This window comes from Chinchilla lanigera, unplaced genomic scaffold (genome assembly GCF_000276665.1).
Source record: "Chinchilla lanigera isolate Chin_1 unplaced genomic scaffold, ChiLan1.0 scaffold00088, whole genome shotgun sequence".
Taxonomy (NCBI): Eukaryota; Metazoa; Chordata; class Mammalia; order Rodentia; family Chinchillidae; genus Chinchilla; species Chinchilla lanigera.
This window is the reverse complement of record NW_004955489.1, coordinates 159,472-170,614: the sequence shown is the minus strand read 5'-3', so window position 1 is coordinate 170,614 and position 11,143 is coordinate 159,472. Positions and strand designations below refer to the sequence as shown.

Genomic DNA, 11,143 nt, shown 5'->3' with positions numbered 1-11,143 from the left:
CTGCTTCCAAGATTTAACTATTATGAATTGTGCTGCTATGAACATGGGTGTGTGTGTATCACTGAAACATGTCTTTAACTATTTCAGGAAGATGCCTAGAAAAAGAATAGCTGAGTCAAATGGAATTTCTAGCTTCAGTTCATTTGAGGAATCTCCACACTGATTTCCATAGTGGTTTATACTCCCAACAGCAGTGTAGAAAGGTTCCTTTTTTCCTGCAACCTGGCCAGCATTTGTTGTTGATTTCTTGAGGTGCAATTTCAGGGCTGTGTTAATTTGTGTTTCCCAGTGATGTTGGGCTCTTCCTCACGTATGTATTAGCCATTTGTCCTTCTTCTGTGAACTGTCTACTTGTTTCACTTGCCCGTTTTTGACTGGGTCTTTTATTTCGAGTGCTTTATATAGTCAAGATATTAGTTCTCTGAGGAATACCTGGCAATTTTTTTTTTTTGGCAGTTGTGTAGTTTGAGTCTTCTATGGTTGTGTCCTTTGCTGTGCAGGTTTTAAATTTGATATTGTCCTATTTGTTGATTCTTGATATTACTTCTTGTGAATTTGGGATTCTATTTTAAAAAATCTTTACTTATGTATATGTTTTTCACAGGTCATTTTATCCTCCAGCAGATTCAGTGTTTTTGTTTTAATGTCCAGGTCCATTTTGATTTTGTGGTAGTACATGGTGATAGATATAGGTATAAATTCCATCTTTAGCATATGTATGACCTGTTTCCCCAGCACCATTTGTTCTTATCACAGAAAAACAATACATGTTTGATAGATAAGCTAAATATCTTGCCTTCATCATTGTACAATGTATATGTGTATCAAAATATCACACTGTACCCCATAAATATGTACAATTGCTAAGTCTTTAAGTTGACCAGGTTGTGTGTCAATTAAAGTGTTAAAAAAATTTAAAAATCATTTCCATCTGGAACAGAGTAGGCCTGAGCAGAGGCCAGAGGCATCACTTGAGTTCAGGGGAGTGGGACTGGAGGGAAAGGAGACTTTCCCCAGGGTGCCGTGTACACACTGCCACTGCACGCCTGGCCTATGCATGTTTATGCTGCCCTGGAAGTGGCTGCGAGGTGGGGAAGCTGACCCACAGCTAGGTGTCTACACAGGAAAGACACTTTTCACTGTCTCTTTGCCAAGTGTATGAGGCTTCTTTTCAACCTAAGGTTGCCTGTTGGGGGAGTGTAGCTCAATGAATGTTTAGCATCCAGGAGGCCCTAACTCCCATCCCCCATGCTACGAGGCCAAAACTGAAAGCAAACAAACTTGGCACTAGTTTCTGATGAATATAGCCTTAATCTGTGCTAAGATCTCATATCCTTAATTTTCTATTTCAAATTTCTTTTTTCCTTATAAAAGAGTTTATTGGGAAACAGTTCATAATTATACAATTCATTTACTCTGCTTACAGAGCTATGTGATCATCACCACACTTTAGAATGTTCTCGTCACCCCCAATGGCTGTGCTGTCAGCAAACCCCCCTCCCCTGGGCTTTAGACAACACTCATGTGCTTCCTGGCACTGCAGGCCTCATTACTCTGGCTATTTGGTACAATGGTATTATATAGTGTGTGGTCATTTGTGACTGGCTTTTCTCACTTTGCATGACGTTTTCAGTATTTTATTCTTTTTTATTGCTGTATATTGATATTCTATTTTATAGATAAACCACATTTTATTTATTATCAGTTGGAATTTGGGCTGTTCTCAGTTTTGTGTTTTTCTTTACTTTCCTCTGCACTCTTCCGTTTCTTTCTATCTCTGTCTCTCTCTGTCTCTGTCTCTGTCTCTCTCTTTCTTGTGGTACTGGGGATTGAACCCAGGGCCTTTGCCCTGAGCTACATCCCTAACCCTTTTATAATTTTTTATTTTGAGACAGAGTCTTGCTTAATTGCCTAGTTGGGACTTGAGTTTATAACCCTCCTGTGCCAGCCTCCCGGATGCTAGGGTTACAGATGTGTGCCACCACCGGCTGTTCCCAGCCTCTTACCACTGTGGTAAGGACGTGATCTTTCGTCTAGAATGTGTGGACATAGTTTTTTCATTTCTCCCAGGTATATTCTTAGGAATTGAGTGGTAGTGTCAAGGCTACGTTTAATGTTTGAGAAACTGCCAAACATTTTCTCAAAGCAGAGCACCACTTTACATTCCCACCAGCACTATACCTGGGCTCCAGTGTCTCCATATTCTCACCAAAAAATTTGTCATTGTCTTTTTGTTTATAGCCATTGAAGTAGGTGTAAAGTGGTACCATGGTATTTTTTTTTTTTTTAGTGTCTTTTTTCTGAAAATGTAAATATTTTATTGAACCATAACAAAGAAAAGAGTACAATTGATAAATGCATAGCATGATGAATTTTCACAGAATGAACATGTCCTTAAGGACCTTTCTCCAAAGTGTGATAAAAAAAATACAGTGAATGAAATGTTTAAAAAAAATGTATCGCAGTGAAAGACACATTGCCATTAATCCCTCACAGTCTTCTCCCTCACTGAGAATACACTTATCCCATTGTTCTTGTCACTTTTTGAACCAACTCTGCAAGTGATCCTTCATGTCTTTTAGTTATGCAGTCGTGGCTGCCTCAATGTCTCGAATCTACCAGAAATGTTTGCCCTTCATTGTTATTTTGACTTTGGTGAGGAACCAGAATCTGATGCCTGATCTGGTGAATAAGTGGATGAGTTTTCTGTTGGGTGGCACTCAGCAGCGGCATTCACTGTATTTTTGATCACACCTTGTGAAGATGCTAAAGGAGACTCCAGAACTGCTTCAGAAAGTGGCAAAAACATGAGAAAAGTGTGTTTCAATCAAAAGGCTGTGCTCTGAGGGGGCTGGAGGCAATGTGTCTTCTGTAATAAACATTTTTGTATTTATTGAGTTATTATTAGCACATGCTTGAAGTACATGGAGATGACACTTCTCATGGAGGTCTGTGCGTGCAAACAACGCATCTTATTTACCCTTTCACTCCCCACCCTGCTGTCCCCTGTGCTCCGTCCAGCTTTTGGTTCCCTTCCCACTTGCAAAGCTCTGTTGCTTCACTCTGTTTTCCATCCCCTTCCCTCCTCTGCCTCCCCCTCCTCCATCTCTTGCTCCTCTCTCCATTTGAAAAATATCTTCCTACTTCTTATTTATTTAATAACCAATATTCTTTTTAATTTAAGCATTCATCATAAATGTCAATCACAGCTTGCAATTAGGAAAGAACTTGTAAGATCTTAAGGCCTCAATCTACCTTCCCGAGGCACCTCTGCCTGGACAATAACCCTGTCCTTCCCTCCCCCTTTATTAATGTTACAAAGGATTGGCTTTCAGTGGGTGAATATTGATAATATCCCTTCCTCCCCACCCCTTCCCTCTTCTCTTCCTCTTGTCTAAAACTCACCTCCCTTCTTTCATGCCATTTTTATTTTTTGGTACCGGAAATCAAACTCAGGACATTGTGCTTGCCAGGCAGGTGCTTGTGCCACTGAGCTATATCCCCAGTCCCATGCTATTGTTTTTAGAGCTCATGTATTAGGGAGAATGTGCCATACTTGTCTTTCTGAACCTGTTTTGTTTCATTCAACATGATGATCTCTAGTTATATCCATTTTCAAATTTCTTAGCAAAAATAGAAAAAGTTGAGCCAGGAGTGGTGGCGCATGCCTGTAATCCCAGCTCGTTTTCAGGAGGCCGAGGCAGGAGGATCGCTGTGAGTTTGAGGCCAGCCGGGGCTACAAAGTGAGTTTAAGACCAGCCTGAACTGCATAGTGAGACCCTGTCTCAAAAAGACAAAAAAAAAAAAAAAGGAAAAGATAAAAATGTAAAAATTTAAAAATCAAACAAAAAAAGAAAAAGTGACTTACCTTGCTCTCCTCATTATTATCCTTTTTAAAAATTTTTTAATTTTTAAAATTTTTTTGTCTTTTTGAGACAGGGTCTGGCTATGCAGTTCAGGCTGGCCTTGAGCTCACTTTTTAGCCCAGGCTGGCCTCGAACTCACAAGGATCCTCCTGCCTCAGCCTCCTGAGTGCTGGGATTACAGGTGTGTGCCACGATGCCCAGCTCTTTTTAAAGACACCCCCCTTTGTTTCCCTTCCCATTTGAACATGTTCTTCCTGCTTCCCAATATTGTTCCTCCATTTTGCTCCTTATTTACCCTTGAAGTTTCTCTCACAAAGAGAAAACTATTTAAACTTGTAAGTCTGATTTATTTCACTTAAAATTTTTTTGAGACAGGGTCTTGCTATGTAGCTTAGGCTGGCCTCAAACGTGCAAAGATCCTCCTGCCTCTATCTCTCAAATATTAGGATGCAGATTTGTGCCACCACTCCCAGCTTTCATAAAATTTTAAACCCTCAAACAGTTCAGATTCACACGTAGTCCCGATGACTTCCACATGAGGAAGAAATAAAGAGGTCTGACAGCTTTATTGTTGCCTGCTCTCCAAACCTTCCCCTTCCCCAGCACAAAAGGGGCCATTGGACAGTTTTCCTTTATTTGAGTCTGACCTGACGCACAGCCAGATGCTCCATCAGATCCGCAGCCCGAGGGAGGGCCGGGCTGCTTCCTCTGCATGACAAAGGGTGGCTGTCTTCCCTCCCCAAGACTAATCTGTCCATTGTAAAAAATCTCCCAATCCACATTTGCATCCTTCTTTTGGCTGGTAACTAATTGCTCAATTACTTTATTTCCCCAACAGAACCTTTCAGGCTGCCTGGAATCCACATTCGTGACCTGGGCCCAATCCTGAGAAGTCCTTAGGAGCCTGCAGGATTTGTCGTTGGTCTGTCTGCCTTACACTGCCCCGCCCCCAGACCTGACCCTTGCTGACCGAGTCCCTGGTTGGCCTGGGCTAAGGGTTAATCTTCCCAACCCTGGTTCAGGAGCTGGGACAGGGAGGGTGGGCCCTAGAGACAGCAGGATGGTGTGGGAAGAACTCTGCCTGGCAACAGGAAGCCTGGACTTTCTGTGGGTGGATATTGTTAATGGTGTGCACTCAGGGTCACTGTCACCTCTCTGAGCCTCTGGTTTCGTGGCTCTAAAACCTGGAGACAGGAGAAATGGCATGGATACTTGATTTTAGCTCTAAACTCTCATCCTACAAACTAGCAGGGAGAATGAAGACGGTCAGGTGCATGGCTGGACCAATCCTTCAGGTTCCCAGGCTCTCCCCAGTGTAAGCGCAGTTCCCTAGCCTAGAGCCTCAGTTTCTGGAATAAGCACGGACTGCAGTGCAGGCTCACAGTGTCCCTGATCTCCCTGCAGCAGGAGGCTCTGGATGCTATCCTGGGCCCTGTAGGAGCTCTGGGGATTTGTGGACTGTGTGTTTTCAGCTCCTGCAGAGGATGCCACCATAAACTTGGTTCTTGCCCACCAGGCCAGTCCCGAAGGACCAGTTGACACCTTAGGGAAGCAGGGGGCACAGCTGGAAAGGGCCCCTCCGCTTGTCAGTCTTCTCTGGAAGGTGAGGTTCCATATAGGTGGTCAGTTACCATAGGTGTAGAGGGGGCTCCTGGCCACACAAGGACTCCCAGAGCCCTTCAGCCCTGCTGTGTCTCCTGGGTGGGAAAGACCGTGTGGCCTCCTGCCTGGGGACAGCAGGACCCTGTGGGACCACCACAAGGTCTGCAGTCTCATTGTAAGCTTCAGTCCCTGGAGCTCCTGGTGGGGGTTTAGGAGGGGTCATGGCTTGCAAGGACAGCCTGGGTGTTATATCCTTACCCCCTGCCCCATGATAAACCACAGGGCTTCCTGTCAACCAACAGCGAGGGTGGCTGCCTACTGCATATTTACCGAATGGCGGCCCCGAAGAGCTTTCGGTAACTGAGAGTTATGGGTCTTTGGTTGCCTGTAAATGTGACACTTCTGCACCTTTTGGTCTGACTTAAGGCCCAAATGTTTGCATCACATGAATCCTTTTCCTGCTAATCACTTGCAAAGGAAGGCAGTGGTCATTCTGTTGTTGTTGTTTGCAGAAGGGTATGCCTGTCACCCAGAGAGCAGGGGCCTGTGTGGTGCAGAGGACCTTGTATTTTAGGAGATGTTCAAATTATGAGAACTGAGCTCCAGAGCTCCAGGAGGGGCTGTCTCTGTGTGTCTGTGTGTGTGTGTAACAACAGACAAGTACTCTACCACTACTGTACACCATTAACTCCTGGGATGGAATGTTAACCTCTCCTTGAGTTTCCTTGGTAATGGAGGAGGAAGGGAAAAGAGAAAAGAAGCAAAGAAGCAGCAGAAGTCTGGATTCCAGAAACCCTGAGATCCCTCCCGCGCAGTCAGCTGTGAGGACAGCTGCTTTTCCTCTCCTGTTAGCCTTGTACATGTGGCACAACCGCTGTGTCTTCCCTTGAAACAACCCTCCCTCCGGCTCTGTGACCACGGCTGTCACTGACAGTTTATGCCCCAGTTTCTTCATCGATAAAGCAGCAACAACAACAGCAGCATCGGGCCGGGGATCTAGCTCAGAGGCACAACCACCTGCTTGGTAAGTGCAAGGTCCTGAATTCGATTCCCGGTAAAAAAACAAAAACAAAACAAAACAAAACAAAAAAAACAACGGCACTGTCCTCTCATGCATTTACATATAACACAGCAATGTATGGACAGCGCTCAACAGAGCACGGTCCACAAATGCTGCCAGCCATTATGATTATCATGGTTTTTTATTTTTATATTTTTTTGCTGCATTAGGGATTGAATTCAGAGACTTAAACATGCTAGAAAATGCTCTACCATTGGATTACACCTTTAGTCCAATCAGGGTTATTCCTCTTCCTCTTCCTCTTCTAAGTCCACACCTATTTCCTATTAAAACACTCTATGTATATGTACATACACATATGTATGATCTCCCTTAAATGAGCACAGTAAAAGACACATTGCTGTGAATCCCTATCAAAAAACAGTGGGGCCTTGGTTGTCAAACTCAATTTTTCCAAATTTGTGTTTGAATGCCAAAAAGTTTGAGAACAGAACACATTTTTCCAATAAGAAATAATAAATAGGGGGCTGGGGATTTAGCTCAGCGGCAAAGCGCCTGCCTGGCAAGCGCAAGGTCGTGAGTTCGGTTCCCGGTACCGGAGAAAAACCAAAACCAAAATAAATAAATAAATAAATAAATAATAGAAAACCAAGCTGGGTGTGTTGGTGCATGTCTATAATCTTAGCACTGGGGAGGATGAGGCAGGAGGCTCACCATAATTTCAAGGTCATCCTGGACTACATAGTGAGAACCTATCTCAAAACAAAAAGAAAGGAAGAAAAGACAAATAACTGGTTCAAAAATTATGAAAATTATGCTTTAAACAAAATTTTCCAGGACCGTAACGAATTTCGTGGGCCAGGGATTTAGCTCAGTGGCAGTGCGCCTGCCTGGCATGTGCAAGGTCATGAGTTTGATTCCAGGTATCCAAAAAAAATCTTTGTGATGACTTCTTTCTTTAACTCTATCATGGTTCTCACAATTTTCCTCTTAGCTTTACTGCTGGTATCACTAACTTTTTTTGGAGACATAGTTATGATATTTTACACAAATAAAGCACAAAAATAGCACAGTGACAACTGTTTGAATGCAGTAACACAAATGCTGTGTGTCGTGTGAAGGAGTGCGGCGCTCAGACTGAAGCGTGGCCCTTTGTGTCTGCACGGCAACATATAACGTGTGACTCACTCTCCACCCTGACAGGTTTTTTCAAGTCAGATTTTCAGTTCGATTATCAAGCAAAGTTATGAACACCGAGCAGATCTGTTTTCAACCTTGCTGTTCAAGTAGTGGAAAGTTCAAGTTTGGAGCCATTCCACAACCAAGGTGTCACTGGATCCCTCCCTGCTCTGAATGCATTATCCCATGTTCTTGGCAATGTGTCATTCGCTGAACAATGGTTTTAGAAATTTAAACATTCACTGTACTTTTGATCACCCCTTGTACATATATATGTGCAAATACAGTGGTACCTTGGTTCACGAGTGCTTCTGTGAACAATGCAGTTCTTGAACAGAAGCATTTGGCAAAATTTTGCTTCCGTTCATAAACTCTGCATCAGATGACATTTAACCTTATGGGAAATCTGATTGGGTTCTCAACCAATTCGGTTCATGATCAGAATCAGGGAAAGAATTAAGTTCATGAATGGAGGCACCACTGTATATGTGTGTGAGCATGTGCATGTGGGTATGTGTATGGTGGCCATCTGTGTGTGATGTACTGGGCCCTCATCCAGAGCTTTTCCGTCCCTGAGAACCAGAAAGCTCTTTCCTGTCCGAGATGAGTGACACAAGAAGACTGTGAATAACACGGCATCCCCAAGGCCCAGGGTGTCCACCTGCCTGGGGAAGGGAGCAGTTGCTCTCTTCTCACTGCCTGGTGGCTGTCGTGCAGGTCCTTGTCTTCCTCCACCATTGCTGCTCAGCTCCATGTGGCAGAACACAGGGCTGGTGGCTGGAGTTCCAAGGGCCTCTTCTTGTCACCCTCAGGTCCTCTAAGCCAGGAGGGGTCTCCAGAGACAGATGTCCGTGCCTACATTTACATCCCAAGCCCTCCACCACTGGGGAGGGCAGCAGGTAGCTTCACCCCACTTGGGAGAGGTGCCAGGAGCAGGGGATACCTGCCTCCTGAGGGCTGTGTGAATCGTCTTCTGAGCTCAGGACACTGATGGATTCAGCTCATATTTGCTGGGTTAGGGGTACCGCTCAGTAGGAGAGCACCTGCCTGGCATGAGAGAGGCCCTGGGTTTGTTCCTCAGCTCCATAAAACCAAAACAAAACCAAAACGCTAAGCTATTTTTGTTACTGATATTTTTATAAAAGGCACAACTTTGAGAATGTGGGTTTCGGACAGATGATAGCAACAGCAAGCCCTTCCAGGATGTTTACTGGGAGCCAGGTGCAGACCTAAACTCCCTAGCATGTATTCATGTACCTACTCTTCGTATCAGCCCTAGAAGCAGACTCTGCCATCATTGTCCCTGCTGCAGATGAGGGAACTGAAGCAGAAAGATCCAAGCCCTGGAGAGCAGGTCATACAAGCAGCAGTTCCATACCTGAGCTCAGCTCTGGACAAGATGTGCCTCTGGGTGGTGGTGGCCTTTCCTTCCGGGTTCCTGTCCTCTGTGTCTGGGATGGGCTGAGACTCAAGCTGTATGCCTGTGCCGCAGCAGCTCGTGGGTGGGCCTCTCCCCGAAAGAACCTGCTGTCTGCAGGCAGCTTGCTCTATGGTCATCCGATTACAAACACACCAGCAGAAACTGCTTTTCCTGGGGTTGCCAAAAAGTGTCCAGCTACCAGATTTCTGTGTCGGCAGCATCTAGATTCCTCTGTCCTGGAGGAGGGAAGGGACTGTGGCAGATCCTGAGGGTCCTGCAGGGGGAAGCAGGAGGTGGCTGCGAGACTGAGGGCACAGGGAGACCCTTCTGACACCAAGGAAATCTGTGAATGGGGTCAGGGCCAGCAGGAATGCAGAATATTTTCCTCCTTTCTTCTTTTAGTCCGAGTCTTGCTATGTAGTCCAGGCTGGTCGAACTCACTATGAAGCCCAGGCTGGCCTTAAACTTTCAGCAATCTTCCTGCCTCAGCTGGGACTACACACGTGTGCCACCATGGCTGGCTCTTTTTGTTATTATTACTTATTTATTTTTAATTTTTTTTTTTTTTTGACACAGGGTTTCACTGTATTATGTATTCCAAGCTGGCGTCAAAGTCCATCCTCCTGATTCAGTCTCCAGAGTTTTGGGGTTACAGGTGTGTGCCACCACACCCAGCTCTTTCTTTTCTTTTTTTTTTTGTACTGGGAATCAAGCTAAAGACCTTGAGCTTGCCAGGCAGGTGCTCTACCAGTGAGCTACATCCCTGGCCCTCTTCTTTCCTTTCATTTATTGATTACTGATTGATTGCAGTACTGGAGATTGAACTCAGGGCCTTCTCACTGAGTATATGCCCAGCCCTTAATTTTTTTTTGCCCTGTCTGGGCTCAAACTTTCGATTGTCCTGTCTCAGCCTCCCCAAGTGCTCGGATTACGGGTATGTACTGCCAGGCCCGGCTTCCTCCTTGCTTCTTGATGAATAAACCTAGACACAGACCTGTCCAGGAGGAGATGTATAGAGATGTAAAGCACTGGTCTCTTTTTTCACAGAATATCCTCCCCTTTTCATAGACAAGACCAGGGAAATTCAACAAGCACTGAAAATACCGTTGTGCTGCCAAAGCAGCACAACCAGAAGCCTAGGCCTGTGTGGCATCCAGACAGCTCTTTGTGTCCCCTCTAGACAGCCCCCTCTTCAGGGCTGGGGCCGTCTGGCTGTGAGCTCCCAGGAGGCTGAGGGTGTGACCTCCCGCCCGCCCTCCCCAGCCTGGGGCTGGCTATAAAGCTGGCTCAGCGCTGCCCCATCTCTGGAGACACAGCCCGGCTCGAGACCCTCCTGGGACAGGCTACAGCCTCTCGTCCTCTGGACAGCACCATGCGGCTTGCGGGGCTGTGCTGGGCGCTCTGGGTGCTGGCCCTGGCTGGCCCTGCGGAGGCCCTGACGGGGGATCAGGTCTTGGGCAGCCTGCTGCGGCAGCTGGGGCTGCGCCGGGCGCCCGTCCTGCACAGGGCGGACGTGGAGGGGCTGGCTGTGCCTGTCCACGTGAGGGCCGAGTACGTGGCTCTGCTGCAGCGCAGCCGCGGGGACCGCTCCCGCGGGAAGAGGTTCAGCCAGAGCTTTCGCGGTGAGCCCCGGCCCCGGCTTTGCCCGATGTGGTGGTCTCAAGGGATCCTCACTTTGGGACGCCACTGTCTAATGGGCGACGAGGAGGGACCCCGGCCTGCAAGGGTGACCGCGCCCTGCAGACTGCTCCGGGCCAGGACCCCCTGGGCAGACCTGGTCCCAGAGGAGGGGGAGGGGAGGCCCCGCCTGCGGAGGGCTGGGGCGCAGGCGGGACCTGCGGGGGTCAGTTTGCACCCTAACCCGCAGCGATTACGTTTAAAAAACCCTCGCGGCCGGCCGTCGGCTCCGGGCGCGCCCAGGCCTGTGCGCTCTGAGCGCTGTCTGCGGCCGGTGCGCCCGGCCTAACCCAGGGCAGCCTCTGCCCTCCGGGGCGTCGGACCCGCAGCCGGGTGGAGAGCGGAGCTGGACGGGGCTGGGGCGCGGGGTCCACGCCC

General features: G+C 47.0%; 1 protein-coding gene across 1 annotated transcript in view; it reads left to right on the top strand.

Annotated features, from left to right (window-relative positions):
* Positions 1-9,984: 9,984 nt before the first annotated feature.
* The window catches only part of LOC102019399 (left-right determination factor 1-like), a gene marked incomplete in the record, with an annotated part of 4,171 nt that continues 3,012 nt past the window's right edge, over positions 9,985-11,143 (top strand). Inside the window, 1 exon segment of the mRNA XM_013504465.1 lies at positions 9,985-10,710. Coding sequence (XP_013359919.1) covers positions 10,461-10,710 — 250 coding nt within the window.